Raw genomic sequence first — 24,112 nt, forward strand, 5'->3', positions numbered from 1 at the left:
TGATGGGCTCTGGTCCCTCGTGGGGGGCTGGCACGGAGGGCAGGGGAGTGTTGCCTGCCTTGGAAATCACAGGCAGGAGGCAGAGGATGCCGAGCCTGGCAAGGTTTCCTGCTAAGCAGCCAGGCTATATTTAAAGGCTCAGCCCTGCCAGAGCTGCCAACATGTGCAACAAGCACCTCAGGGCTCAGCTCCCGGCTGAGGTGGTGGGAGGGTCTGGGGCTGGTTTGAATAAGGCCACGTAGCTGGGGTGGGCTAGGACTTTGTGTCCCCCTGCCCCTGGGATGGCACCTGTGGTGCCCCAGGATGGGGGTGTCCCTGCACCAGGATGTTGGGGGTACCCATCTCTCCCCTGAGAGCTGCCTCATGACTCTTGGGGTGGGGGCACCCATCTTTCTCCATGGCTTTTTTTTGGGAGGGCACCCATTTTTCCCACCTCTCTGCATCCCCCCACAGCTCTGGGTCTCTCCCACTGCCCCTCCATGCTCTGGCCAGCTAAGGGCTGGCTCCTGCCTGGTCCCTGCCAGCATCCCCTCCCCACCATCCCCATCTCGGGGTCAGAGGCTCCCTCTGCTCCCACACTTGGCCAATTCCCCAAGAAAAAGCTGGGTCAGAGCCCCTGAGAAGTGGCTCCTGCAGTGATGGAGCCCAGTGGCCACTCTGTCACAGCCAGACTTTGGGCACAGCACTGAGTGGCTGTTCCCTCTGCGTGGGTGCCAGGAGCTGGTGCCCCTGTGCCTCTGGCTGGGGGGAAAGGACACCGCCCTCCATGCTACACTGCCAGCACAGTGCCAGTGCCAGTGGGCACGCTGTCAGGGTGGAAGGGACATGTCCCTTTGCCTGTGGGGTGTGTGACATTGTCTGGACTTGTGACTCGTGGTGACTTGAGGGGACACTGTATCAGCCCAGGTGCCTGGGGGCACCATAGTGCTGTGATGCTCAACACTTCTCCTCCATAAAATCCTTCTCCAGCCCGAAAGGAGCAACAGGAGCCGAAACAGCCCACGGAGCTCCCCTGCCCCACCCCAGCAGGACATTGATGGGGACAGTGACCCCACATGGGCAACACCAGGGACCCCACAGCAGAAGGGGTCCTGTGCCATCGCCCCCCCGATGCCATTCCCAGTGCTGCCGCTGCGCCCCATCCCTGTCCCCGTTCCCCGGGCCCCCGGGAGCGGAAGAACAGCGGCAGCAGCATCTGTGCGGGCAGCTGCCTGCCCTGCCTGCCCTGCCCCGCTCCGCCGCCGCCGTATAAATAGAGGCAGCGAGCGGCAGCGACCTCCTGGCAGCCACCATGAAGGGACTCAACCTGCTCTGCTGCTGCGTGGCCTCGCTCCTGCTCCTCAGCACCGCAGGTACAGCCACACACCGGGTGGGGGGCTCCTGGGCGCTGGGGGCACCCCAGAACGCTGTGGGTGCCCGTGGGGCTGTGGGTGCTGGCAGGGCTATGGGGTCCCCATGTGGCTGTGAGTGTCCTTGGGGCTGTGGGGACCCCTCGGGGCTGTGGGTGCCTGTGGGGCTGTGGGTGCCTATGGGGTTATGGGGTCTCTGTGCGACTGTGAGTGCCCTTGGGGGTGTGGGGACCCCAAGGGGTGGTGTGGACTGCACGGGGCTGTGGGGACTCCTCGGGGCTGTGGGTGCTTGTGGGGTTATGGGGTCTCCATGCGACTGTGAGTGCCTTTGTGCTGATGTGGACCCCTCAGGGCTGTGGGTGCCTGTGGGGCTGTGGGTGCCTGTGGGGGGTTATGGGGTCCCCATGGGGATGTGAGTTCCTGTGTGGTTATGGGGACCCCATGGGGCTGTGGACACCCTTGGAGCTGTGGGGACCCCCTGGGGTTATGAGGAACCCATGAGGTTGTGGGTGCCAGAAGGGTTATGGGGTCCTCCTGGGGCTATGGGGACCCTGTGAGGCTGTGGGTTAGGGAGTGGGTGCCTATGGGGATCCCATGGGGCTGTGGGTCCTAATGGGACTGGGAGTTCCTGCAGGGCTGTGGGGCCCTCACGGGGCTGTGTCCCCATGGGGATGCTGGAGCCTGTGGGGCTGTCAGTCTCTAAGGTTGCAGGTGCCCATGGGGCTGGGGGTCCCCCGGAGCCCGAGTGGGGCTGTGGGTGCCTGTGGGGCTGTGAGTACCCTGGAGGGCTGCAGCTACCTGTGGAGCTGCAGGTGCTGGTAGAGCTGTGGGTGTCTGTGGGGCTGAGGGTGCAGAACAGGCTCTGGGCTCCCTGGTGAGCCCAGCCTGGCCCCCGGGGCTGGCAGCAGGGCACCATGGCAGGGGCATGGCCGGCTGGGCTCCCTGGCAGCTCTGCCAGGGCTGCAGAATCTCCCCAAAACGCGCAGGAGAACATGTTGGGGGGGCCACGGACAGGAGGGGACGGCGGGGGGTGCAGACTGGGATCCCTCCTCGGGCGTACGGGCTGTGTCGCTGCCCGGGGCAATGTCACCTGTGGGTGCCCTGATGGCTTGGCTTTGGACTGTGAGGACTTGGGGGGGTCTGCCAAGGCGATCACTGGGGATCTCTGCTGGGCGCGGAGCCCCCTCCCCCGGCTGTCCCATCCTCGCTCACCGCCCCGATCCGCGGCCGGGCGTCCCCGGGGCCGAGGGCTGGGGCGGCATCTCTGGTACCCTTGCTTGCCCTTGAGTTAATTCGGGCCGGTTCTCTGGCCGGCCGGGAGGGGGGCGGCTATGTATGGAAACTGCCGTGTAAGGGGACACTGCGCTGCTGCCCCCCCGGCCGTGCCCCCCCGGCCGGGCGCGGCCCCGCGCACAGGCACCCGCAGCTGCCGCTGCCAGCGCCCGCACCCCCGGCCCGCCGAGTTCTGCCCTTTTAAGGGCATGGGGGGCCATTCCTGGGAATGACTGGGCTTGGAGGCCAGTGGCACACCCCGACAGTGGAGGGGTGACCTCCATGGGGTGCAGGTCAGGTCTGCGGATCGGGGCTGGAAACAACCTCTATGGGCATACAGTGGCTGGTGAGGCTTCAGGCTGGGTTGGTGGCCCTGTGGGACATCCAGGGGTTGTCACCATGGTTGGGTGACCACCACCAGCCCAGGTCTTGGTTGTGCTGAGGCTGGCATGGCCCAGCACTGAGGATTCACCCCTCTCAAAGGAGGCTCTGGAGCCAGGAGGCATGTTGGGGTCTCCAAGGGGTGGCAGAAGCCCCTCAAGTCCCCACATTTGGCATCTCCTGATTATTAAGGGATCCCCTATTTTATTCTGATTCTGTAGGTTTGAAAAAAAGCTGTAAGGAGTGGCACCTGCCCATGGTTCTGCTCCATAGGGACTGGTGGCATTTGCAGGATGAGTTTTGCTTTTGCTTTGGTGTCAAGCTGGGCTCTTGGACCCTGCTCTTTGGGGTGCAGGAAGTGGCTTGTGGGGAGTGGTTTTTCCATGTCTTTCCATTCATCCCCTGTTTGGTGAAGAGAAGGGAGTGGAAGTCCAGTGCAGAGCCAGGGCCTTCACTGAGGCACCATGGCAAGGTGTGGTCGTCAGGGTTTAGTGACACCTGGGGCCGCTGGGACTGTCACCATTGCCAGAGGCCAGGGGTGGGAACTGCCCTGCGCCTGCCCTCCTCCTGCCCCAGCCAAAATGACCCACGTGGCCAGGCCTGGCAAAGCTCCCAGGTGTGACCAGGAGCCCCAGCAGAGCCAGCACCCACTGCAGGGCTGGGTGGTGGCTCATGGGGAGGGCACTCCATCCACTCCTTTCTGGGGCAAGGTCTCCTTCTCCTGCACTCACACCTCAGGCAGAGCCCAGCCACCCCTTCCAGGCTGGGAATGGCCCATAAGGATGCTGTCAGGGCAGTACCCAGACACTGTGCTTGGCAGCTTTGCCCTAGGGGGCCTTTGCCCCCACAGCCATCACAGATTTGAGTGGGACAGAAATGCCATCACTGCTTTCAAGCTGGGAGGGGGACTGGGGGAAGCCCTGCCATGCTGGCATCCTCCTGCAAGGCACTGTGAGCTGGCACAGACAGCAAGCATGGGTCACCACCCCTGGGAGTCCTCATCCTGCCTGAGCCTTGTCAGCTCAGGGTGAGCTCCATCACCAAGTCCTCGTGGCATCTTGGGGTGTTCCCCATCACCCAGGACATGGCACCTTGGGGTATACACTGTCCTGTGTAATGTGTCGCCTTGGGGTCTCCTCCATCACTTGGAATGCATCACTTTAGGGTGGGCTGCACCTCCCAGTGGGCTTGTGGGACCCAGGCACAGTACCCATGAAGACCCCCATCCTGACCATCCCAGGCCAGTGCTACCCACAGTAACCAGCCTCCCCAGAGGTGGGGGTGCTGTGTCCCAGTGACACTCCACTCCACTCCCCAGCATTGGCACAGCCATGGACACCAGTGCCCTTGAGTGGCTGTAGTGAGACATTAGCACCCATGGATTTTGGGTGCTTGTACCACCTACATCCCTGTCACACCCCTGGTGCTACACCTGGAGAAGACCCTGGTCCCTGTGGGTGCCATATCTCACTCCCAAGCTGTTGGTTGAGCAAAGCACAGCAGATGTTGGGCAGGTTGGCTGTGCTGTGACACCTTCTCCATCAGCCATCTTTGTCTGTGTGTGTAGGTGATATTCAGGCCAGGACACCTCACCTGTGCATGGCCTTGGTGACACAGGGACACCAGCAGGTCTCTGTGAGATGCTACTGGGCTGGGAGGGCTGTGCCATGCCCAGGGAAAAGCCTCTTGCCATTTTCCCACCGTGCCATTTTCCCACTGTGCCTGCTCACCAGTCCCAGGTGTCAAAAGCCCAGCCTGGCCACAGGTCAGGGTGACCAAATCCCTCCTGGAATTACCTGCTCCCTGGGCCCTGCAGGAGCAGCAGGGCTCTGCTGGGCTGTTTTCAGCCCACGAGGACATTTCCCCTGTAAGTGATAGCAGGAGGAAGCCATGAGCTTGTGTGCCGGGGGGGGCTGCCAGAGGGGCTGGAGGGGCTCTGGCCGGGCACCCCCAGCCGGGACGGGGTGTTGGCAGTGTCAGCACAGCTCTGGTGCCAGCCAGGCATGTGGCTCAGCCCTCCCCACACATGGAGCATGCCATGGGAGAGGGCTCAGAGCTGTGTGGCCCTGTCCCTGTGCTGGAGTGCCCCATGGTGCTGGGTCAGATCCCCAGAGCTGGGTATCCCTGCTCGGCTCTGCCAGGCAGTGTCTGCCCAGATATTCCCATGGATCTGAGGATCTTGTGGGATAACAGGTCATCATGCAGTAGAATCCAGTTTGGCAAGTCCATGGGCTGCCCAAGTGACTGAGAATGCTTGGTATGACCTAAGGAGGGATGGGAAGCCTTCCTCCAGCCAGGAAGACTTGCCCTGAGCGCATGGAGTGTGTTCCTCAGGGGACACTCCTGGGATGGGCTGGTGAAGCCTCCTGTGGCTGGTGGCCAGGGGACAGGCCCCGTGTGACCTCTTGGGAGTTCCTCTTCCAGCCCCAGCCATGCCACAGCATGTCCCTCAGCACTTCCCTGGGCTGCAGACCCTGCAAGGGACACCACGGGTCGATGTTCCTGGATGTACAGCGTGACATCTGCCTGTGCCAAAATACCTGAGGTTTCTGGGCCATCTTCTCTCTGACAGACCCAGATCTCCTCGGCCAGGAAGCAGAGGATGCTTCTTCTCCCACCTGCCTCATCCTCATGCCTTCTGCAAGTCAGGGGTTCAGGGTTCCTTCCAGACCTTTAAGGTGTGGAGGCTGGAAAAAATGCCCTGCAGCAGTGACTTCCCATTTTCATCTCTATATTTAGAAAGCTCCAACTTGGTTTTAATCCCCTTGGTAGATTCTGGTGAGGTTTCTTTACCATTTCTTAATCAAAATATCATGTGGTTCAATGCAACTATTTGTAGAAATCAAATCAATTTATAACCTCTTTTGACTAAACTTAAAATCTCATGCATAGATGAGGCTGACAAAGCTGTTTCCTAGACCAGCCTCTCTCTGCGCTGAAAAAACTGGACTGTATTTGCTTTATGCTGGTGTTTTGGGATCATGAAGCTTCTGGGATGTGATGGTGTGTCTGGGCATCCCATGTTTTAGGGTGCACAAGGATCTCATTCTTGTGTCCTCTGTGCTGTTTGAGCCCTTGTGGGACAATTCCCTCTGAAGGTGTTGGCCTGGCTGGCTCCAGACTGGTGCTTGGCCATGAGCTGGAGGAGCACCAGGGGTTCAACCTGACATGGAGGCCATGGGGACCTCGCAGAGCCTGGTGGTCAAGGACATCCTAATGAAATGGGGTCTCGCAGAAAAGGGGGGTCTGCAGGAGGTCCAGCTGGAAAATCCCAGGAAGTCCCAGACAGCTTCTTTGTGTCCAGTCACTCTCCATGAGGTTTCAAAGGGCTTTGTGAGGACAAAGGAAGGGATGGATGGTGCAAGGTGCCCCCAGGACCCTGCAGGGAGGACACGGGGAGTGCAGGACTAGCAGGAGCCAGTGGATAATACCCCCAGGGCCGCAGGGATCCAGGCAGGGGAAGGGGGCGTGTGAAAAGCCATTCCCTGCCATCCCCAGCCCCACGCTCGGGGCTCCGATTTCTGCTGCAGGGGGAGAGTGTCCCTCCAGGGCCACCTGTGCCCATCTGTCCCTCCTCACTGTCCTCCTGGAGGACCTGTTTTGGAGCCAGGTCTTTGCTGTTCTGTCCGTCCCCGTGCAGGGATGGAGGGGACACTGGGATGTTTTTTGTCCAGCAGCCATCCCTGCCCTTCCCTCATGGGCTTCTCCCATGAGCAAACAAGCTGTGGCATCACACAGAGCCCCACTGTGAGCTCTCCCTCCCTGCTGTCCCTGCCAGAGAAAGGGTCCCCTGGCAGCTGCCAGCCCCCCCAGCATGAGATTGAGGTGGCAGGTGCAGGGCAAGAGAGGGAACCTCTGGGAGGTCAGGTCCCTGAGGGGAGCAGGGCGAGGGCTCCTCTCCCGTGCCACCCATCTGCTTGGCACAATGCAAGGTGTGAACCCGGGGAGCCCCAGTGTCACTTTACACCGTGGCTGTCCCCTCCCGGGGCCCACGGGGGCCTCCAGGTGCGGACGTCACCCTTGGCTGGCAGCAGGACAAGGGGCTGGGGCTGCTCTGCCGCTCCTCCCGCTCTCCATACAGTTGCTGGGCCCTATTTTTAGCCTCTGGAGGGTGCACGGAGGGTGTTAAGCCCATAACCTTCGGCCCATTTCGTGCTCATTGCAGGTCAGCACAATTCGCCCCACCATGGACAGGGAGACCATGTAGGGGAAACAGGAGGGAGAAGGAGGTGCAGAGGGGACAGGGACTTTGTGTAAGACATTGAAGGTCACAGCAAAGAAAGCCCGTGGCCAGCACACTGGCAGGAAAATCCCTGCTGGGAGCACCTGGGGGATATTTCCCTTTCCCTGCAGAGGATGGCTCGTGGTGGGCACTGGGGTTGCAGTTGTGCTTGGCCATGGTGGGTGATGGCCCCTGTGGGTCAGAGGAGACACAGAGACCCCAGACAAAGCCTTCAGGACATTCAGAGTCTCCTCTGTCTGGTCCTGCCCCACTTCTCCACATTGACCATCACTCCTCTTCCAGCCCTCCAACTCACCAGTTATTTTGGGACCAAAGTGACAATAACCTCATTCTCAGTGGACTCTCCAGTGACCCAGCCTGGTTCCCAGACCACCAGGGCCAGCCAGGGGCTTGTTGGTCCCCTGCCACCAGGGGGTTTGCAGGTCAAACATGGATGTTCCCCTCCAAGCAGCTCCTGTGGGGTCCCAGGGTCCCATGGAAGGTGACCTGAAGGGCAGGGGTGGGAGGGAGCAGGGTGGGAGCTGCCCACCCACCTCCCTTCCATCTGGGAGCTGAAGTGGGAGCCCAGATGTACCAGCCAAGGGTGGGGGAGGTCAGTGAGGGCAGAGCAGGGGTGATCCTTGCATCTGGTTTGGGCAGAGTGGGAAGCTGCAGCAAGGCTCTGTCATGCCAGGGAACCCAGAGCCACCGGGAATGCAGCAGGCTGGGGTGCAGCCTGCCCTTCCCAGTGCCCACTGTTGGCATGGCATGAGCCTCCCAGTGTGACCTGATCCCAGAGTATGGAGATACAACCACCCAGCAGCATCCCAGCCACGGCAAACTGGGCTGAGCAGTCACTGGGCACTTGTGCTGGTTCCAGCCTTCATCCTGCCACACTGTGGTCTCCATGGCCAAGTCCAGTGAGCCCCAGCTTTGCTGAGCTCCTGCTGGTGCTCCACTGGACACTGTCCCATGGCTCCTGCATGGACACTGCTTGTGCCCAGCACTGCCCGCTCTCCTCTTGCCTGGCTGGAGGTGGCATTTTTTCCTGCTTGGCATCTGCTTGCCAGCTGGAGTACAAAGGAATTATTTTCCTCTGAAATGCTCCCCTGGCACTGGGCATTTGGGGGGATTATTTCGACCAGCAGCAACTGTTTGTAATGGAGACAGTATAGCCGTGATCTTTTATTTTTGGCAGCCGTCGGCTAATGTTAAATTGCAGTTGGAGCCTATGGAAAATACGGATGGATTCTCCTGGGCTGCAGAACAAACTCATTGTGTCCCTGCCAGCTGCATGGCGAGGCAGATGCTTTCCTAGTGAAGGGACACTCACAATAAATAGCTCCTGAGCCCTGCAGCCGGGATCAGTCCCTGTGCTGGGAAGCCCCTTCCTCCTCCTCCTCCTCCTCCCCCTCACTCTGCCACTCACCACGGCTGGTGTGATGCTCTCCCGAGTCAGGGCTGGGGAAGGACCCTTTTCACCTGCCAAGTGCCCACAGCCCCGCCCCCCCATTGCTATTTTCACTCCTTTCCCCTCATTTTTAGGGCTGCTTTGCCACCTTCCTGCAGTGCTTTGTGGCAGGTGGCAGCCTTGCCCAGCACAGCCCCAGAGCCCCCTGCTAGCTCAGCTTTGCCTCCCACAAACACGTCTTTGCACCCAACTCCTTGTGACAGGGACAGAAAGTTGATCTGGAACTAGAGAAGGTTTAGGGATGAGTTTGAACCTCTTGGTAGCAACCACGACTCCTTCAGGGCCCCCCACAGTGGCAGGGGCCGGGGGGTGCCCCAGTAGCCACGTGCCAGCGTGGGTGAGACTGACCGAGCTGTTCTCATCGTTTAGAGCCGCACGGCCCCAGCACGGACCACAGCGCTGCCAACGGCCCCCTGCCAGCCACAGAGCCATGGCTGGAGGAGGAGGAGGTGGCAGATGGCAGCCCTGAGGAGGAGCAGGACAGTGGCACTGCCAATGCCTCCTTGCCCAGCGCCGCTGAGGAGGGACGTGGAGAGGGGGAGGAAGAACTGGTGGGTGGCCTGAGCAGGGCCCTGGGGCCAGGGGACAGCCAGACAGAGGAGACCACCGAGGAGAAGGGTCAGGAGGGTCAGAGCCCAGGGGAGGATGCCATGGCAGAGCATCACCAAGAGACCCACAGACCCAGCACAAAAGTTGCCATTCATGCCCAGGAGGATGAGGAGCCTGACATGGAGAAAGGAAGCTCTGAGGAGCAAGGGCAGCCTGGGGGAGAGAAAACAGAGGAGCCAAGAGCAGCGTCTGTTCTGGGTGGGGGAGAAGAAGGGGATGAGCAGAGCTTGGAGGAAGATGATGAGCAGGGAGAGTCTGAGGAAGCTGAACACAGAGGGACTGAGGAAGATGGAGGCAAGGGAGAGTCTGAGGAGGAGGGAGAGTCTAAGGAGGAGAAAGAATCTGAGGAAGATGGTGCCAGGTCTGAGAACGAAATGGAGGGGAGCAACAAGGAAGCAGCAAGCACTTCTGAGAAGAAGAGCCATGGCAAATCAGCAGCTGCCAGCACGGGAGAAGCCAGGGCTGGCCCTGCCAGCTGCCATCACCCACCCTGTAGGGACAAAGCAGAAGACCCACCAGCAGCAGTGGAAGACCCACCAGCCAAAGAAGATCCACCAGCCAAAGAAGACCCTCCAGCAGCAGCAGCAGCAGAAGACCCCCCAGCAGACAAGCCCCCAGTGACAGACACAGAGGTCCCCAGCACCCCCTCAGCTGCCACCGAGCCCCGGCACAGCCAGATAGGTTGGAATCTTTTCTTGTGGGTGTGCTGTAGCAGCGAGAGTGACCTACTATCAACCCTGGTGGAGCTGAGCTTGGCACATTAAACCTTGCCTAGTGCATGGCCCTGCCCTAACGCTTGTGCTTCCCCACCTGCCCCTAACATGGCCTTGGGCAGCGAGGGCGCAGCAGGAACCCACAGATGCTCCTCATGTGGGTGCTCCTCCCAGCAGTGCCAAAACAGGCTGATATTCCCCTCCCTCCACTTTAAGTCCATGATTTCTCCTCAGGGATGTGCACATGGATGAGATTTTTAAGCCCCAGGCCCCTTCCAGCACCCACAGACGTCTTAAGAGGGCTCTTTGTCCTCCACCCACAGAGTCCTCTGGACCCTCAGCTTGGTGCAGGGGCAGGATGCTGCCAGGATGGTGGGTCTTTTCCCCACCAGCTCTTGTCTCATGGAAAGGTGTGAGAAGCTAATCCAGGCCAAAGAGTTCCCAATGCACTGGCCCCACTCAATCAGTGAAAGGCTAACTAAAGAAGAGGGACACCCCTCACCATGATTTACCAGAAATACTTGTAGACTTTGGCCCATGGGGTGGGCAGCCACCTTCAGACCCAGATGAGTCTTTATTTTTTTTCTTTTTCATCTACTAATGCCCCAGCTCAAAAAACCTCCCATTTTTCACAAAAGGCAAACGCAGTTTGGTCTCTGTGGCTTCACTTGGCAAGTCAAAAGGTCTTCCTCAGCCCAGTGCTCTGGAGATGCTGAACACAGTCCCAGGTCTCGGTGTCCCCAGACCTGTCCCCAATTCCCCATTACAGCCCAACCCAGCTCCCCTTACCAAAAAGCTCTTGGTGTGGCAGCACCTCCATGGTGAGGATACCTCTGTCTCCAAGTTTTAGGGATGCTGGGGAGCCTTCCCAGGTGGTGGCAGCTGCCTCATGCTCCCCATGTCTGGTACAGAGCCACGAGGCACAGGCATCATGCAAAGGGCTCCAGGTTGATATGGAGGCAGAGGTGGGAGAATTGGGAAGGAATAGCCCTGCTGGCAAAGGCGAGGCAGTCAGGATATGTCAGGCTGGCCTGTTCAACACCCAGAGCCAGCCCCAGCCTCGTGAAACCCGGCTCAAGGTGCAGTTTTGGGGGGCCAAGGAGAGAGAGCAGCACAGAGCCTGCGCTGCAGGCTGAGCCCCCACGGAGCCACAGCTGCTGGGGACGCGCCGGGCCCCGTCGGGCAGCAGCTGCCACGTGCTTCTGTACGCCCCAGCCCCGGGAGTCCCTTCCAGGCACATCCTTGGCATTCCCCAGGAGCGGCCAGCCCCTCCTCGGAGCCAAGCAGTTGCCCATGATGCTTCCCCAGCAGCCACAGCCCTGGCAGCCTCCAGGCTCCTGTGCCAAAGGGAAGGCACGCGGCTTGCCCAGGGTGAGAGCGGCTGCGGAGACGCACGGCACGGCTGCGGCTCGGGCTGTGTGTGCTCCCCGCGGCCTCTCCCCAGCGGTCGCTTGTGTGAGCTCCTCTGTGGATTCTCCCCCCAGCAGTAACAGCTCTCTTGCTTTTCTCCTCCAGAAGAGGTTGAAGATGCCAGCGAGCCGACCAAGCGTGACCGGTCCCACTTGGAGAACACCCTCAAGCTGAACGAGGAGAAACCTGCCGATGATGTCTCTGGTGAGGGGGCCATGCACACCCTGCTCCTTCAGCCCACACCACCCCTGCAGTGCAGGCTCCTCACCACCCCGCACTAAGAGCATGGATGGGATTTTCCTTCCCTGGAGCCTTTTGATTTTAACTTTCCTTCCTGTAGGTCTATTAATGCCACATCTTCAGTAACTGCCCTTTGGCTGCTCTTGGGTTAACATGTTTTAGGTATTTTAAAGACAGCCCCATGGGCATACAAGAAGTAGGAGGTTAGAGAGGCTGGAAGATGCAGATGGTGAATCAGGCACATCCCTGCCCAGAGAAACCTGGGGCAGCTCATAACTACGTGTTGGGGTTTTTATTCCAATTATTTATGGGGGTTTGCTGCTCTAAGGACTTCTTCTGCTGGCCCCGGGGGCAGTCTGGGCTGGGAAGACAGTGATAAGAGATACTGTGGAAAAAGGCTCCTCCTTTTTTCCAGCAAGCAGCTTAAGGGCCCTGCCAGGGGGCCCTGGCACAGTGTGGAAGGATTTTTGGGATAGTGAATGTGCTAAATAACACTTACAAGGGATGTTCCTTCCATCAGCTGCTGGCAGCAGATGGGGACAGTGCCCAGCAGGAAACATTAGCAGGGGAGGGGCATCAAAATGATAGAATCTTAAAATTATTTGGGTTGGAAGAGACCTTGAAGACCAGCCCATCCCAACCCCCTGCCATGGGCGGGGACAGCTCCCACCAGCCCAGGTTGCTCCAAGCATTGTCCAGCCTGGCCTTGGACACTTCCAGGGATGGGGCAGCCACAGCTCCTCTGGGTAAAATGTGTCACTGGGGTCAGTTTGGAGGAGATTTCAGCTGTGAGCCAAGTCTCTTGATGCACAGCTGAGCCACCCACAGGACCTGGAGGAATTTCCCTCCTGCAGGGAATGCCCCAGGGAGGGACTCCCCTGGGCAATGGGGTTTGCCATTCACCTGGCTGTGTGCTTTCCCCCCCAGGAGTCCTGCAGCGCCTGAGGAAGATCTACCACGCCTCCATCAAGCCCCTGGAGCACTCCTACAGATACAATGAGCTGAGGCAGCACGAGATCACAGGTAATGCCATGGGCACTGGGGTCTGCAGCACCACCAGGTCCTTGGGATACAGATAACGGTGCAGAGAGCCGATCATGGAAAGCCTTGGACAGTGTGTCTTCCTTTGCAGCTTCCCAAGAAGTCCCTGCACATGCTGGGCTCAGAGCATGTGAACCCAGGGGCAGGGATTCCTGCATCTGCCTTAGCCCATCTGCTGTCAGGGCCATCTGTGTGGGCTGAGCACTGAGCCCTGCCTGCTTTGGGTCCCCCACCTGCTTAACATCAATGCCCTGTCCCTCTGCCAAGCAGAGATCATGGCCCAGTGAAACAGGCTTGGCAAGGAAGCTCAGGTCCTCTCAAGGCTGGGGAAGAGCTTCCTGGGGGTGGCTGGAGCTGGCATCCTTCCTGCTGGGTACAGGACACAGCCATGCAGGCAGGGTGTCCCTCAAGCTCTGCAGCCTTCACTCATCTTGAGAGTCAGAGTTTCCAGCCCTGGGCAATCTCAGGCACACTGGAGAGGTGAGCAGGTCCCTGTGGCCCCTGGCATGGTGAGAGCTGAGCCCAGCCCCACATGTGTCCCTCTGGGATCTGCCCCAAGATGCTCACAAGATACAAGCAGCTCTTGTGACTATAAGCAGCCTCATTTTCCAAGCACAGAGGGCTCCATCCTAAGTTTGAAGTCCCTGTTCACTGGGGTAACTCTCCTATGAGGCCCTACCCAAACCCTGTCCTGAGCCAGGGTCAGATGTCCCATGAATATCAGAGGATGCTGCAGTCCCTGTTGTCAGTGTCCCAGGTCTTCATGCCCACAACCACCTCCTGCTAAGGTCCTGAAGTTGTCCTCCTTGTCCTGCAGCTCTGCCTTCACCCTCAGGTTTCCAGGCCCAACCATCTGAAGCCCAGCCCTCTCTCCTGGTGAGGCAGGACCAGGATACAACCTCTCAACAGATCTGCCTTTCACAGCTGGACTTGCTCCACCAGCACACAGGTCCTACCTGGGCAAACCCCTGGGACATATCCCTGTAGAGCAGAATCCCAGTTTTCCAAGCATCCTCACTGCAACTCCTAAATCTGGGTCAGACATTCCATAAACAGGTTTTAACATCTCCCTGCCCAGCCAACCCATCTCCAGCACAGCCTGTGGGGGCACACAGGGAACCCCCGGGGCAGGGACAGGGCTGTAGAGTCCCCACCACCAGCCCAGATCCTGCCCCTTGAAGACTCAGAGCACCCTGGACATCAACCACCACCCACCCCTGGGATTCTGGAAGGGCTGGGTTTCACAGAACTCCAGCTGTGCCCTTGCCTGCCTTGCTCTGTGCTGGTGCCAGTGGCTGGGGACCACCATCTGCTTGCCATATGGGAGGGCAACTGAGGGCCCCAGCAACATGTCCTACTGCAGCCTGTCACCCCACAGCTGCTGGCTTGTCCCAAGCACAGCCAGCACAGCACTGCCACATGCCTGAGAAAGGAGTACCAGGAACACAGGGCTGGAACTTCCCAGCATGCAAGCCCAGAGCCTGGTCCTGTCTCCATCCTGGAGCTCACAGGTCCAGCAACATTCCAGCCTCCTCTTGAAGCTGTTCTGTTCCATGTTGGTGGCATTTGCTGCTAACTCAACCTGGGACACAGTTTAGGAGGTTGTTGGGGGTTACAGGGGCAGCTGGTGGGCTCTAACTCTCACTTTGTTGTTCACAGCCAGAGGACACAGCCCAGTCTCAGTTCCCAGCTCTCAGGACATCCCACTCTGCTCTTCATTTGTCCCATGCTGAGCAGCCACCTCCCTACTCCCTTTTTGGGAGGAAGTGTTTCTCAGGCTCCTGATGCCTTCCTCTGCCTCAGCTCCTGAGGAAACAACCACTAACCCTCTCGTTTTTCTAGCCCCTCAAAACCCCAGCTCTTGAGCAGGACTCACCTCGTAGAGCAGACCCTGGTGTGCCCCGCAGCCTCACCTCAGTGCTCCATGGTCTGTTCCACCTCAGTATGAGGAACAGCCACCCCAGGTCAGCTCCCAGCACACATCTTTGTGTCCCACACAGCACCCTCCTGGTGCAGGTGCAGCTCCAGCACTGCCTCAGGGAAGGGCACAGGGATGCTGTGCTGCCTGCAGTCCTTGGATCAGCTGTGAGACAGCCTGGCTATGCTCCCCTCCAAAATATTTCTGTGGCCACCAAACTTCTTGAAGGATCTCTGACTGCCCAGCCACAGCCTGGCACACACAATCACACCCGGGAAACCTCCAGTTCAGCAGTGTGCTTTCCATACCCACAGATCCAGCTTGTCCCAGTCCCTCATTAGCAGTGTAATCAGAGAAACCTGCACATTAGTTACAGGGTTGGCCCAGGGAGCCCTCTTGACCTTGCAGGGCAGGTGAGGACATGTGGGGCTCTGGGAGCCTTCTGAGCCCTTCTGCTGCTCAGTGCCCCTGTCCTGAGCAGGTTCATTCCATCACTGGAGTGCCCACAGGGTGGGAGATGCCTCACCCTGTGCCCCTCCATGACAGGGGGGAGGCTGGAGGTTGCAGAGCTGCTGGCTCAGCTGCCTAGGAAGAGTGGGACAGCTGGGAGGGCGGCAAGGCAGGACTGTCATGGAATATGTGTGACCTTTGGAGCTGTAAGCCAATATAGAGGGGTGCCGTCGCAGGCACCCTCGCCCCTCCATTACACAGCAGCCTTCCATTTTGTCTCCCTTCCCATCGGCTCTGTTCACAGCACTGTAATCCAAGGAGCCCCTCTGCTCCCCACAACATGTGAAACCACCCATGGAACTGAGTGTCACCTGTCCTGGGGGAGTTGTGTCTGTCACCATCAATTCTGAATTGTCAGGGTGCATCCCAGAAAGCTCCCACACACCCTCTGCTTAAGCCTGGCAGATGCCATCTCCTTCTCCCTGCCTGCCACCCTCCTGACTCTCCGCTCTGCCATCCCACGTGGATGCAGGCACGCTCCAGCTGGGTCCAACTGAGTGCTTGGAGGGGTGTCCCTAGCTGAGGGTCAGGGATTCTCCCAGTCTGGCAATGGGAAGCTTGCTGTGAGGTCATGCCAGGTTGTAGTGCATGCTGGTGACCCTAATTACTGATATGTGCTAATTAGCAAGTGCCCCTGTGTAAGAAATGACCTCCCAGCAGCCACGAGGGTGGGGTGCAGGTGACCCCAGGACACTTGCCAGGTTGGTGGCTGTCCTAGCCCTGGCTGGTTGGGCTCTGTGTGCTCAGTGAATGCCTTGGGGACAGCAATAACCCCTAAGCAGTGCAGGGTTGGGGTGCAGGACACCCCGAGCCTCATTCCTGTTGTGCAGGGAGATGAGTTCAGCGCTTACCCTGGGAGCTCCAGGTCGCTCACAGGCTGTAACTCCATCTCTCCTGCTGGGAATGTGGCTGTCACTCCCTCCTTGTCCTGGGCCAGCCCCAGGCTGCTGCCTCCCTCCTTGACTCACGGTTCCTTTTCTCTCTCCCCGTGTCCCCTGCTAACAGCTTACCCTGGACGCACCCTGGGCTCCTCGGCCACAGGTTGGTATCGCTGCCTGTCCCTGCATGCTGCCAGTGCTGCCTCAGCTCTCGCTGCCCTCCGGCTTTCCAAGGCACTTGTCTGGCACGGCCACGCTTCCCAGGCACTGAGCAGAGCCAGCACCTGCCATGCCATGGCACCCACTGGGGCCAGTGCTCCCAGCCCTTCCAGAGCCTGCTACATGTGTCGCTGCACTTGTCCCAGCCTGACTCTGCTCCCAACAGCCCCCTCCTTCCTGCAATCCCACCTCACCCAGGCCCTTTCCCTCTCAGGTTAAGGCTGAGAGGCTGCATATTCCTCTGGCCGTGGTAGTTTGCAGTAGTCCTATGGGAGCAGCTGAGGGAGCTGGGAGGGCTCAGCCTGGAGAAAAGGAGGCTCAGGGGGGACCTTCTTGCTCTCTGCAACTCCCTGAACAGGAGGGGGGAGCCAGGATGGGTCGGGCCCTGCTCCAGGAACAGGGACAGGACAAGAGGGAACGGCCTCAAATTGTGCCATGGAAGGTTTAGGTTCGATATTGGAAAAAATTCTTTGCAGAAAGGGGTGGTCAGGTCCTGGCACAGCTGCCCAGGGAGGTGTTGGAGTCACCATCCCCAGAAATATGTAATGCCACATGGATGTGGAACTTTGGGACATGGTTTAGTGGTGGCCTTTGCAGTGCTGGGGGAGTGGTTGGACTTGATAATCTGAGAGGTCTTTTCTAACCTGAGCAATTCCATGGTTCTCTGTTGGACCAGCAGATTGATCTCTCATCCATTGCATAACTGGAGGAGCCCAGCCAATGGCCCACACTATAGAGGGGACCTCTTCCCACCCTTCACCCTCCCATGCACAGAAACTTTTGTGAATGTCCACCCTTGATCCCTCCTGGCTGCAGTTTAAGCTGCAGCTGTCCCAGTAACACGGGCTGGCCCCTGCCCGGCGGCCTCAGCCCCCTTGGGAGCCTGAGTTGGCTCCTCTCCCTGCCTATCCTGCTCTGGGTGTGCTGCCAGGTCCCTCTGGAGAAGCACGAGATGGGAGATGGTCCAAGAAATGCCAACCAACACCCAGCCCTTTCCCTGAGCCCCGTGCTGAGCCATGGGGACAATGTCCCTGCTGAGATACAAGCGGGGGAATCCCACCTTCTGTCCCTGCTGTCCTACCCCACTGCCACACTGCCAGACCCTGCTGAACTGGGCTCCTTCAGACATGGACACAGCTCTGGCAGAGCCATGCCAGTGCCTGGAGAGCCCCTGGCTCCCTGTGGTGCCAGCATGCCAGTTGCAGAGACACTTGTGTGGGTATTAATAGCATATTCCGATTGCTGCCTTATCTGTATCTGTGGTTCAGGCACTCTCAGGCTGCCTGGGTGGGCGTGGGCACGGGGGGCACACAGTGTGGAGGAGGCACAGGCCATCTGCAGCCACGTGGGCTCGTCCCCTCATCTGTGGATACACGTGTCTTGGGGATACTCACAGATTTTGAAGCTTTGGGAGTGAGCTGGCCAGCCCTCCGAGGGCGCTGGATCCACGCCATGGGCATGGTGGCTGGTGGTGTTTGTGGCACAAGGGTGGGGTGGCAATGTGGGCGATGCTGGGTGAGTCTCTGCAGGTGTTTCAGCCTTCCTGGGTGGTTTGAGAACAGAGAAGCCCTTTGTGTCCATGGCCCAGTCTCAACCAGGAGAGGAAGGAGGTTTTTCCAGGTCTTCTACTTTGCCCAGAATCCTTGGAACAGACTTTTATGTGGGGGGTGAGCTGGCACCAGGCCCTTCGCTGGGCTTGAGGACAAGAAGAGGGAACACTTAGCCCAGGATTAATCATAAACTCATGGAATGGTTTAGGCAGGAAGAGACCTTAAAGATCATGTCATTCCACCCCTGCCATAGGCAGGGACACCCTCCACTAGACCAGGTTCCTCCAAGTTCTATCCAGCCTGACCTTGGACACTTCCAGGGATGGGCACCCTGTGCCACGGCCCCACCAGCCTCATAGCGAATAATTCCTTCCCCATATCCCACCTAACCCTGCCCTCTGGCAGTGGGAAGCCATTCCCCCTTGTCCTGTCAGCCCAGGCCCTTGTCCAAAGTCCCTCTGCAGCTCTCCTGGAGCCCCTTCAGTCACTTGGAAGGGCCTCTCAGGTCTCCCCAGAGCCTTCCCTTCTCCTGCCCCAGAGCAGCAGTGCTCCTAACAAAGGGCAGCCTGGCATTGCCACGTGGAAAAACCTCCCAGAAAGCTGCTGCTCTAGGAGAGAAAAACTAATTGGACATGCAAATTGGAACTGCAATTTGCTGCAACCTCCAGATCTGTGCAGCCCAAGCAGACATGGGCTGTGCGGAGGGATGAGCTGGAGGCTCGTGGAGCTGGGAGCGAGCAGCCACAGGGTGGCTGGAGAGAGCCGCGGAGAGGAGCTGCTGCCAGCCCAGCGAGCCCTGCCCCAGCCCAGCCCAGCGAGCCCAGCCGAGCCCAGCCCAGCCTAGCCTCAGGCGGGCGCTGGATCTTTTCCGCCCTCTGGACCATCAAGGTGACCCAAATGGCTACTGACAGACATGGCACAGGGACACAGCAGGGACAGATGCCAGGCCAACATCCTCCCGGGTTGGGAGATGCTCCCTGCTCCCCCAGACTCCGGGCAGCAGCGGGAGAATGAATCCATAATTGTCTCATGTCCTGGGAGCTGCTGTGCTCCCTGCAGAGCTGCAAGGACGCAGTGCCTGGCACTGCCCACACAGTCCATGGGGGTACAGGTGGGCTCCACAAACTGCGGGTGACCTGGCAGAGGGGCTGCCCCTTGGCAGAGGGGTGGAAGTGCAGCAGAGCCAGAACTCAGGGGTGCCCACGTTCACACAGCCACACCTAGCCAGGGATGTGTTATGAAAGAGCACACGGGGACCCACCCCAAGCCCCTGGCACAACATCACAGGGATAATAATAATAATAATAACAGCCATCCGAGCCCCAATTACAGCTGGCAAGCAAGCAGAGCAGCGGCGACAGAGCGGCAAAGGAATGATTAATAATGAAAGTCTGACGTTTCAACATTTGTTTTGGTCCTGTGTGAGATCCCCGTGGCCCACAGGCAGGGAGTGGGCAGCAGAAAGAACCATCCATCCCTTGCTTTGGAGGTGCTGCCCTGTTTTGGAGAGGAGGGCTGAGCTGTATGGATGCAGCAGAGCCCTGAGAAGAGATGACCCCAGCCCATTCCCTTCCCTGGTGGTGACATGGTGGTGGCTCTGCAATGGGCAGATGCAGGCAGGAGGGGACTGGAACACTCTGCCCAGCTCCTGTGCCCACAGTCAGATGGGTTCAGTGTGGAGCTGTCATGCAGTGCCCTTCAGTGTCCTCCAGGCAGGAGCTCAACACCAAGGGGACTCTGCTTCCCCCACCTCGAAGATGCATCCCTGACTTTATGGAAAGCTGCTGGCTCCTGTTTGGGCAGCAGCCATGGAGGGGCAGGGACTCTCAGCTACCACAGGGAAAACAGCTCTGCCTTAGACGTGGGGATGAAGAGAATGTGCCAAGGGCAGTGCAGCTCAAGGGCGTCTCCTTGCCTTGGATCATGGTGGAAGGCTCAGCTCTGGTTGAGACAGCAGCTCTCAGCTCCTCTGGTGTCATCCAGCTGGAGTCCTGCTGCCAACAACAGGATGGACCCTCTCCCATCCTGAGTGTAAGATGGGGTTGGTTCCCACCAATGGGAACTCACTCACCCAGTTTGTATTTCCATTCCTGGCCAGATTTGGACTCGAGCTGACCATCAGTCTCCTGGCTGTGCTGGGCACAGCCTGGGGCTGGTATGGGCCAGGGCCTCCTCTGGCTCTGCTGACTGCCTGCCCGGTGTCCTGGGCACTGGAGGGTGGAACACTGTGGCCATGGGCTGATTGCAGGAGTCCCATTTGAGCAGGGATTGCTCCTGGAGGCGCTGGCTGTGTGTCCAGGGACCTCTGTACTCCTGGACCCATGGCATGGCACGAGGACAGGTCTTCCTGGGCACATCATCAGCCCCCTCAAGAAAACTGCAGGATTTGAAAAGAGCAGGATGGGGACTATAATTGACTCTCCTGCCTTTCCCCAAGCCCAGAGTGGTGCTGTTTGCCCAGCCCGCCCTCCCCACACCCAGCAGGAGCCAGGCAGTGACCTGCTGTTTGGCCAGAGGGTTGGGAGCCATGGCCTGGGGGCAGATCCCCATGAAGATACGGAAGAAAGGCTTGCAGGCAGTTGGCACCAAGCTTGCACTGCGCTTACCAAGCCCTGATGCTCCTGAAACCACAGCAGCTCCTTCTGCACGAGGTGTTGTTCTGGCTCAGGCATGGCCTCCTCCTTGGCATGTCCCGTGCTTTGAGGCAGCTGCCTTCAAACAACACCCACATCCCACAGCCAGCCCCAAAGCAGAACTGAACTGAGACAAGGTTTAAAAGATCTTCCAGTTCTCTGTAGTCTCAGAAGGGCCAAACCACAGAGAACATGAGGCAGCGAGGTGGGCTCTGCCGCAGAGCATGGTGACGTCCCAGGGGCCGGCGCTGGGTAATGCCTTGGCTGGTGAATGGCTGGTGGCCCTGAGGGGCAGCTGCTTCCCTGGCAGCACCACCGCAGCGCTCCGATGAGATGCTCGTTACAGCCAGGAGTTAATGGCGTGGCGGCCACGGCTATTGTTCCTTCACTTCCTCTTGTTATTTCCCCTTTCCGCAGATGGGGAGATCACTTCCAAGCCCATGGTGCTATTCCTGGGACCGTGGAGCGTCGGCAAATCCTCCATGATAAACTACCTCCTGGGGCTGGACAACACTCCCTACCAGCTGTACACAGGTACCACACCCACTGCTCTGCCAAGGGGGTGCCAGCACCTGCATTCCCACATCTGTGAGGTCAGCGATTCCCACCCACACCTCTGATCCCCCTTGCTGTGGCAGGGAGGTTGGGATCTGCTCCATCCCACCTGGCTGTGGTGCCATGTGGAGGGAGAGGTTCCCCATCACAGCCCAGGGCCTGTCCCACTCCCCAGAAGGGAGGAAGGTGTCTCTCCCACAACACCATCATCCCACAGCACAGGGATGAGGCTCCCAACCCCAACCAGCAGTCACATCACAAGGACAACTTCCCTTTGTCTTCTCTCCATCCCTCCTCACATGGAGCCAGATAATTCACTCTCCCAGGAGAACAGCCATTCCGCTCCACCCTGCTCCCATGGATGTCACCTCACAGCTGAGAGCAGATGTCCATGGCCACCTCAGTGCTGTGGTAGTGAGGGCTCCTGGGAGGTGGTTATCCAGGGCACCTTGTGCAGTCAGGCCACTTCCAGAGCAACCAGCCCCCACAGAAACCAGAAAAACTCTACTGGCATTTTCCCAAGAAGTTTGGGCAGGAATTTCATAGCCCCACTACTTGCCCTGCCCCATCTCTTGGAAAGCACACGATGCTCATGATGCTCATGATGCTCCCAGTCAAGCCAGCCCTGCTGTGTCCATATCCTGGCATGGATTTCACTCCTCTGCTGCTCTCTTGTTGCTGCACAGGGGCAGAACCCACCACCTCTGAGTTCACTGTCATCATGCACGGCCCCAAGCTGAAGACCATCGAGGGCATCGTGATGGCTGCTGACAGCACCCGCTCCTTCTCACCCCTGGAGAAGTTTGGGCAGAACTTCTTGGAAAAGCTGATAGGGATCGAGGTGCCCCACAAGCTGCTGGAGCGAGTCACCTTTGTGGACACGCCAGGCATCATTGAAAACCGCAAGCAGCAAGAACGAGGTAGGGGTTCACTGGGCTCATCTGAGGGACCCCAGAAAAGATGCCATAATGATCTGAGGTGACAAAGGTGGCTGAAGCACAATGGGGAAGAGTCCTGGGCCACAAAAGGGGTCTTGCACTGGAGGAGAAGGTGATGTTTGTGTGCCCATGGCTATGGCAGCAGCAGTTGAGACCTGGGAAACACACCTAGAGCAGACATTTCTGCTGTTATTTCCTGAGAACTCCTCGGGCTGCTGATGGTCTGCCTCAGCTCACCACTTAATGCCCTGTTTGCCACCCTTGGAGCCAGGATTGGTCAATGGCTGGTGCTACGGGGGGGGCCAGAGAAGCACCAGTCTGACCCCAGGGTTCCTGGGGCACCAGGACAAACCAGCAGTGCTCCTTGACCTGGATATCTGCAAGGACAAGGGAATGGAGCTGGGGTAGGGGCTGGAGCACAAGTGCAATGAGGAGCAACTGAGGGAGCTGGGGGGCTCAGCCTGGAGAAAAGGAGGCTCAGGGGGGACCTTCTCACTCTCTGAAACTCCCTGACAGGAGGGGGGAGCCGGAGGGGTGGGCGGGGGTGTCGGGCTCTGCTCCAGGGAACAAGGGATGAAAGGAAATGGCCTCAAGATGTGCCAAGGAAGGTTTAGGTTGGATATTTGGGAAAGTTTCTTCAAGAATAGGGTGGTCAGGCACTGGCACAGGCTGCTCAGGGCAGTGGTGGAGTTACTAGCCCAAGAGGATTTTAAAGCCATATGAATGTGGCACTTGGGGACATAGTTCAGTGGTGGCCTTGGCAGTGCCGGGGTAATGGTTGGACTTGATGATCTCAGGGAGCTTTTCCAGTCTTAAGGATTCTGTGATCTGTGATTCAATATCTGCTCACAGGAACAGCAGGAACCTCTGGCCAACAGTCGGGAGAAAGGTTTCGAGGGCGAGCGGAGGGAGACAGGCTCAGACATCCAAGGCTGAGTTTTTACATCCCTGAAGTGTTTTAGCACATGAGAAACAGGTTCTAGGCCGCAGGGGAAATCTGCTGTGCCTCCCACCCCATCGAACCTGGATAGGGCCCAAGGCACAGCAGGCTCAAGGTTTATCTATCCCTTGATGAAGGGACTCATCCAGTGCTGGCCCTTACTCCTGGATTTCTCTCTTTCCTCTCCCAAAGGTTACCCATTCAATGACGTGTGCCAGTGGTTCATTGACAGAGCCGATCTCATCTTTGTGGTGTTTGACCCCACAAAGCTGGACGTGGGCTTGGAGCTGGAGATGCTGTTTCGGCAGCTGAAGGGCCGCGAGTCCCAGATCCGGATCATCCTGAACAAAGCTGACAGCCTGGCTACCCAGGAGCTGATGAGAGTCTACGGCGCCCTGTTCTGGAGCCTGGCTCCCCTCATCAACGTCACAGAGCCACCCAGGGTGTACGTTAGCTCCTTCTGGCCTCATGACTACCACCCAGAAACCCACAGAGACCTGTTCCTCAAAGAAGAGATATCGCTCCTGGAGGATCTCAACCAGGTGATTGAGAACAGGATGGAAAACAAGATTGCCTTCATCCGCCAGCACGCCATCCGGGTGCGCATCCACGCCCTCCTGGTCGATCGCTACCTGCAGACCTACAAGGACAAAATGACCTTCTTTAGCGATGGAGAACTGGTGTTCAGGGACATTGTGGAGGATCCTGACAGGTTCTTTATCTTTAAGTCCATTCTGGCAAAGACCAATGTCAGCAAATTTGACCTCCCCAACCGTGAGGCTTACAAGGACTTCTTTGGCATCAACCCCATCACCAGTTTTAAGCTGCTGTCTCAGCAGTGTTCCTACATGGGAGGGTGTTTCCTAGAGAAGATCGAGAAGGCCATCACCCGTGAGCTTCCCGATCTCTTGGGAAGCATCGGCTTGGGGAAGAAGCCCAATGTCCTCTCCTGCGATGTCACTGGCTGTGGTGAAACCCCAAAGAACCGCTACAGGAAACCCTAAGGTGATCCATAACCTAACCATCCACGTGTTCCTACTGGTGAATGAGCTTATGTCTTAGCTGTCCAAAAAGCCATGGTTTGTTAACCCTTTGAGTGCCGTGCTGGCAAAGGCTACCGTACGATGAGGACTTTGAGTCATTGACCTGGATGGCAGGGGAAGATGGGTGGGCAGAAGAAAGAGAATAAAAACTGTGAATTCCTGACCTTTTATCTTTGTTCTTTCAAGTAGAAGGCAATGTTTAAGCTGTAAGTATGAGCAA

At 58.5% G+C, this 24,112-nt stretch overlaps 1 protein-coding gene across 1 annotated transcript; it reads left to right on the forward strand.

Annotated features, from left to right (window-relative positions):
• Nucleotides 1-1,291: 1,291 nt before the first annotated feature.
• SRL (sarcalumenin) lies at nucleotides 1,292-23,874 on the forward strand. The gene is made up of 8 exons (XM_071571241.1): nucleotides 1,292-1,352; nucleotides 9,065-9,985; nucleotides 11,533-11,631; nucleotides 12,595-12,690; nucleotides 16,142-16,177; nucleotides 20,834-20,950; nucleotides 21,658-21,891; nucleotides 23,042-23,874. The coding sequence occupies exons 1-8, from the start codon at nucleotides 1,292-1,294 to the stop codon at nucleotides 23,851-23,853; spliced, it is 2,376 nt and encodes a 791-aa protein (XP_071427342.1). The 3' UTR covers nucleotides 23,854-23,874.
• The last annotated feature ends 238 nt before the right edge of the window (nucleotides 23,875-24,112 follow it).

The sequence above is a fragment of the Pithys albifrons genome, chromosome 16 (genome assembly GCF_047495875.1).
Source record: "Pithys albifrons albifrons isolate INPA30051 chromosome 16, PitAlb_v1, whole genome shotgun sequence".
Lineage (NCBI taxonomy): Eukaryota > Metazoa > Chordata > Aves > Passeriformes > Thamnophilidae > Pithys > Pithys albifrons.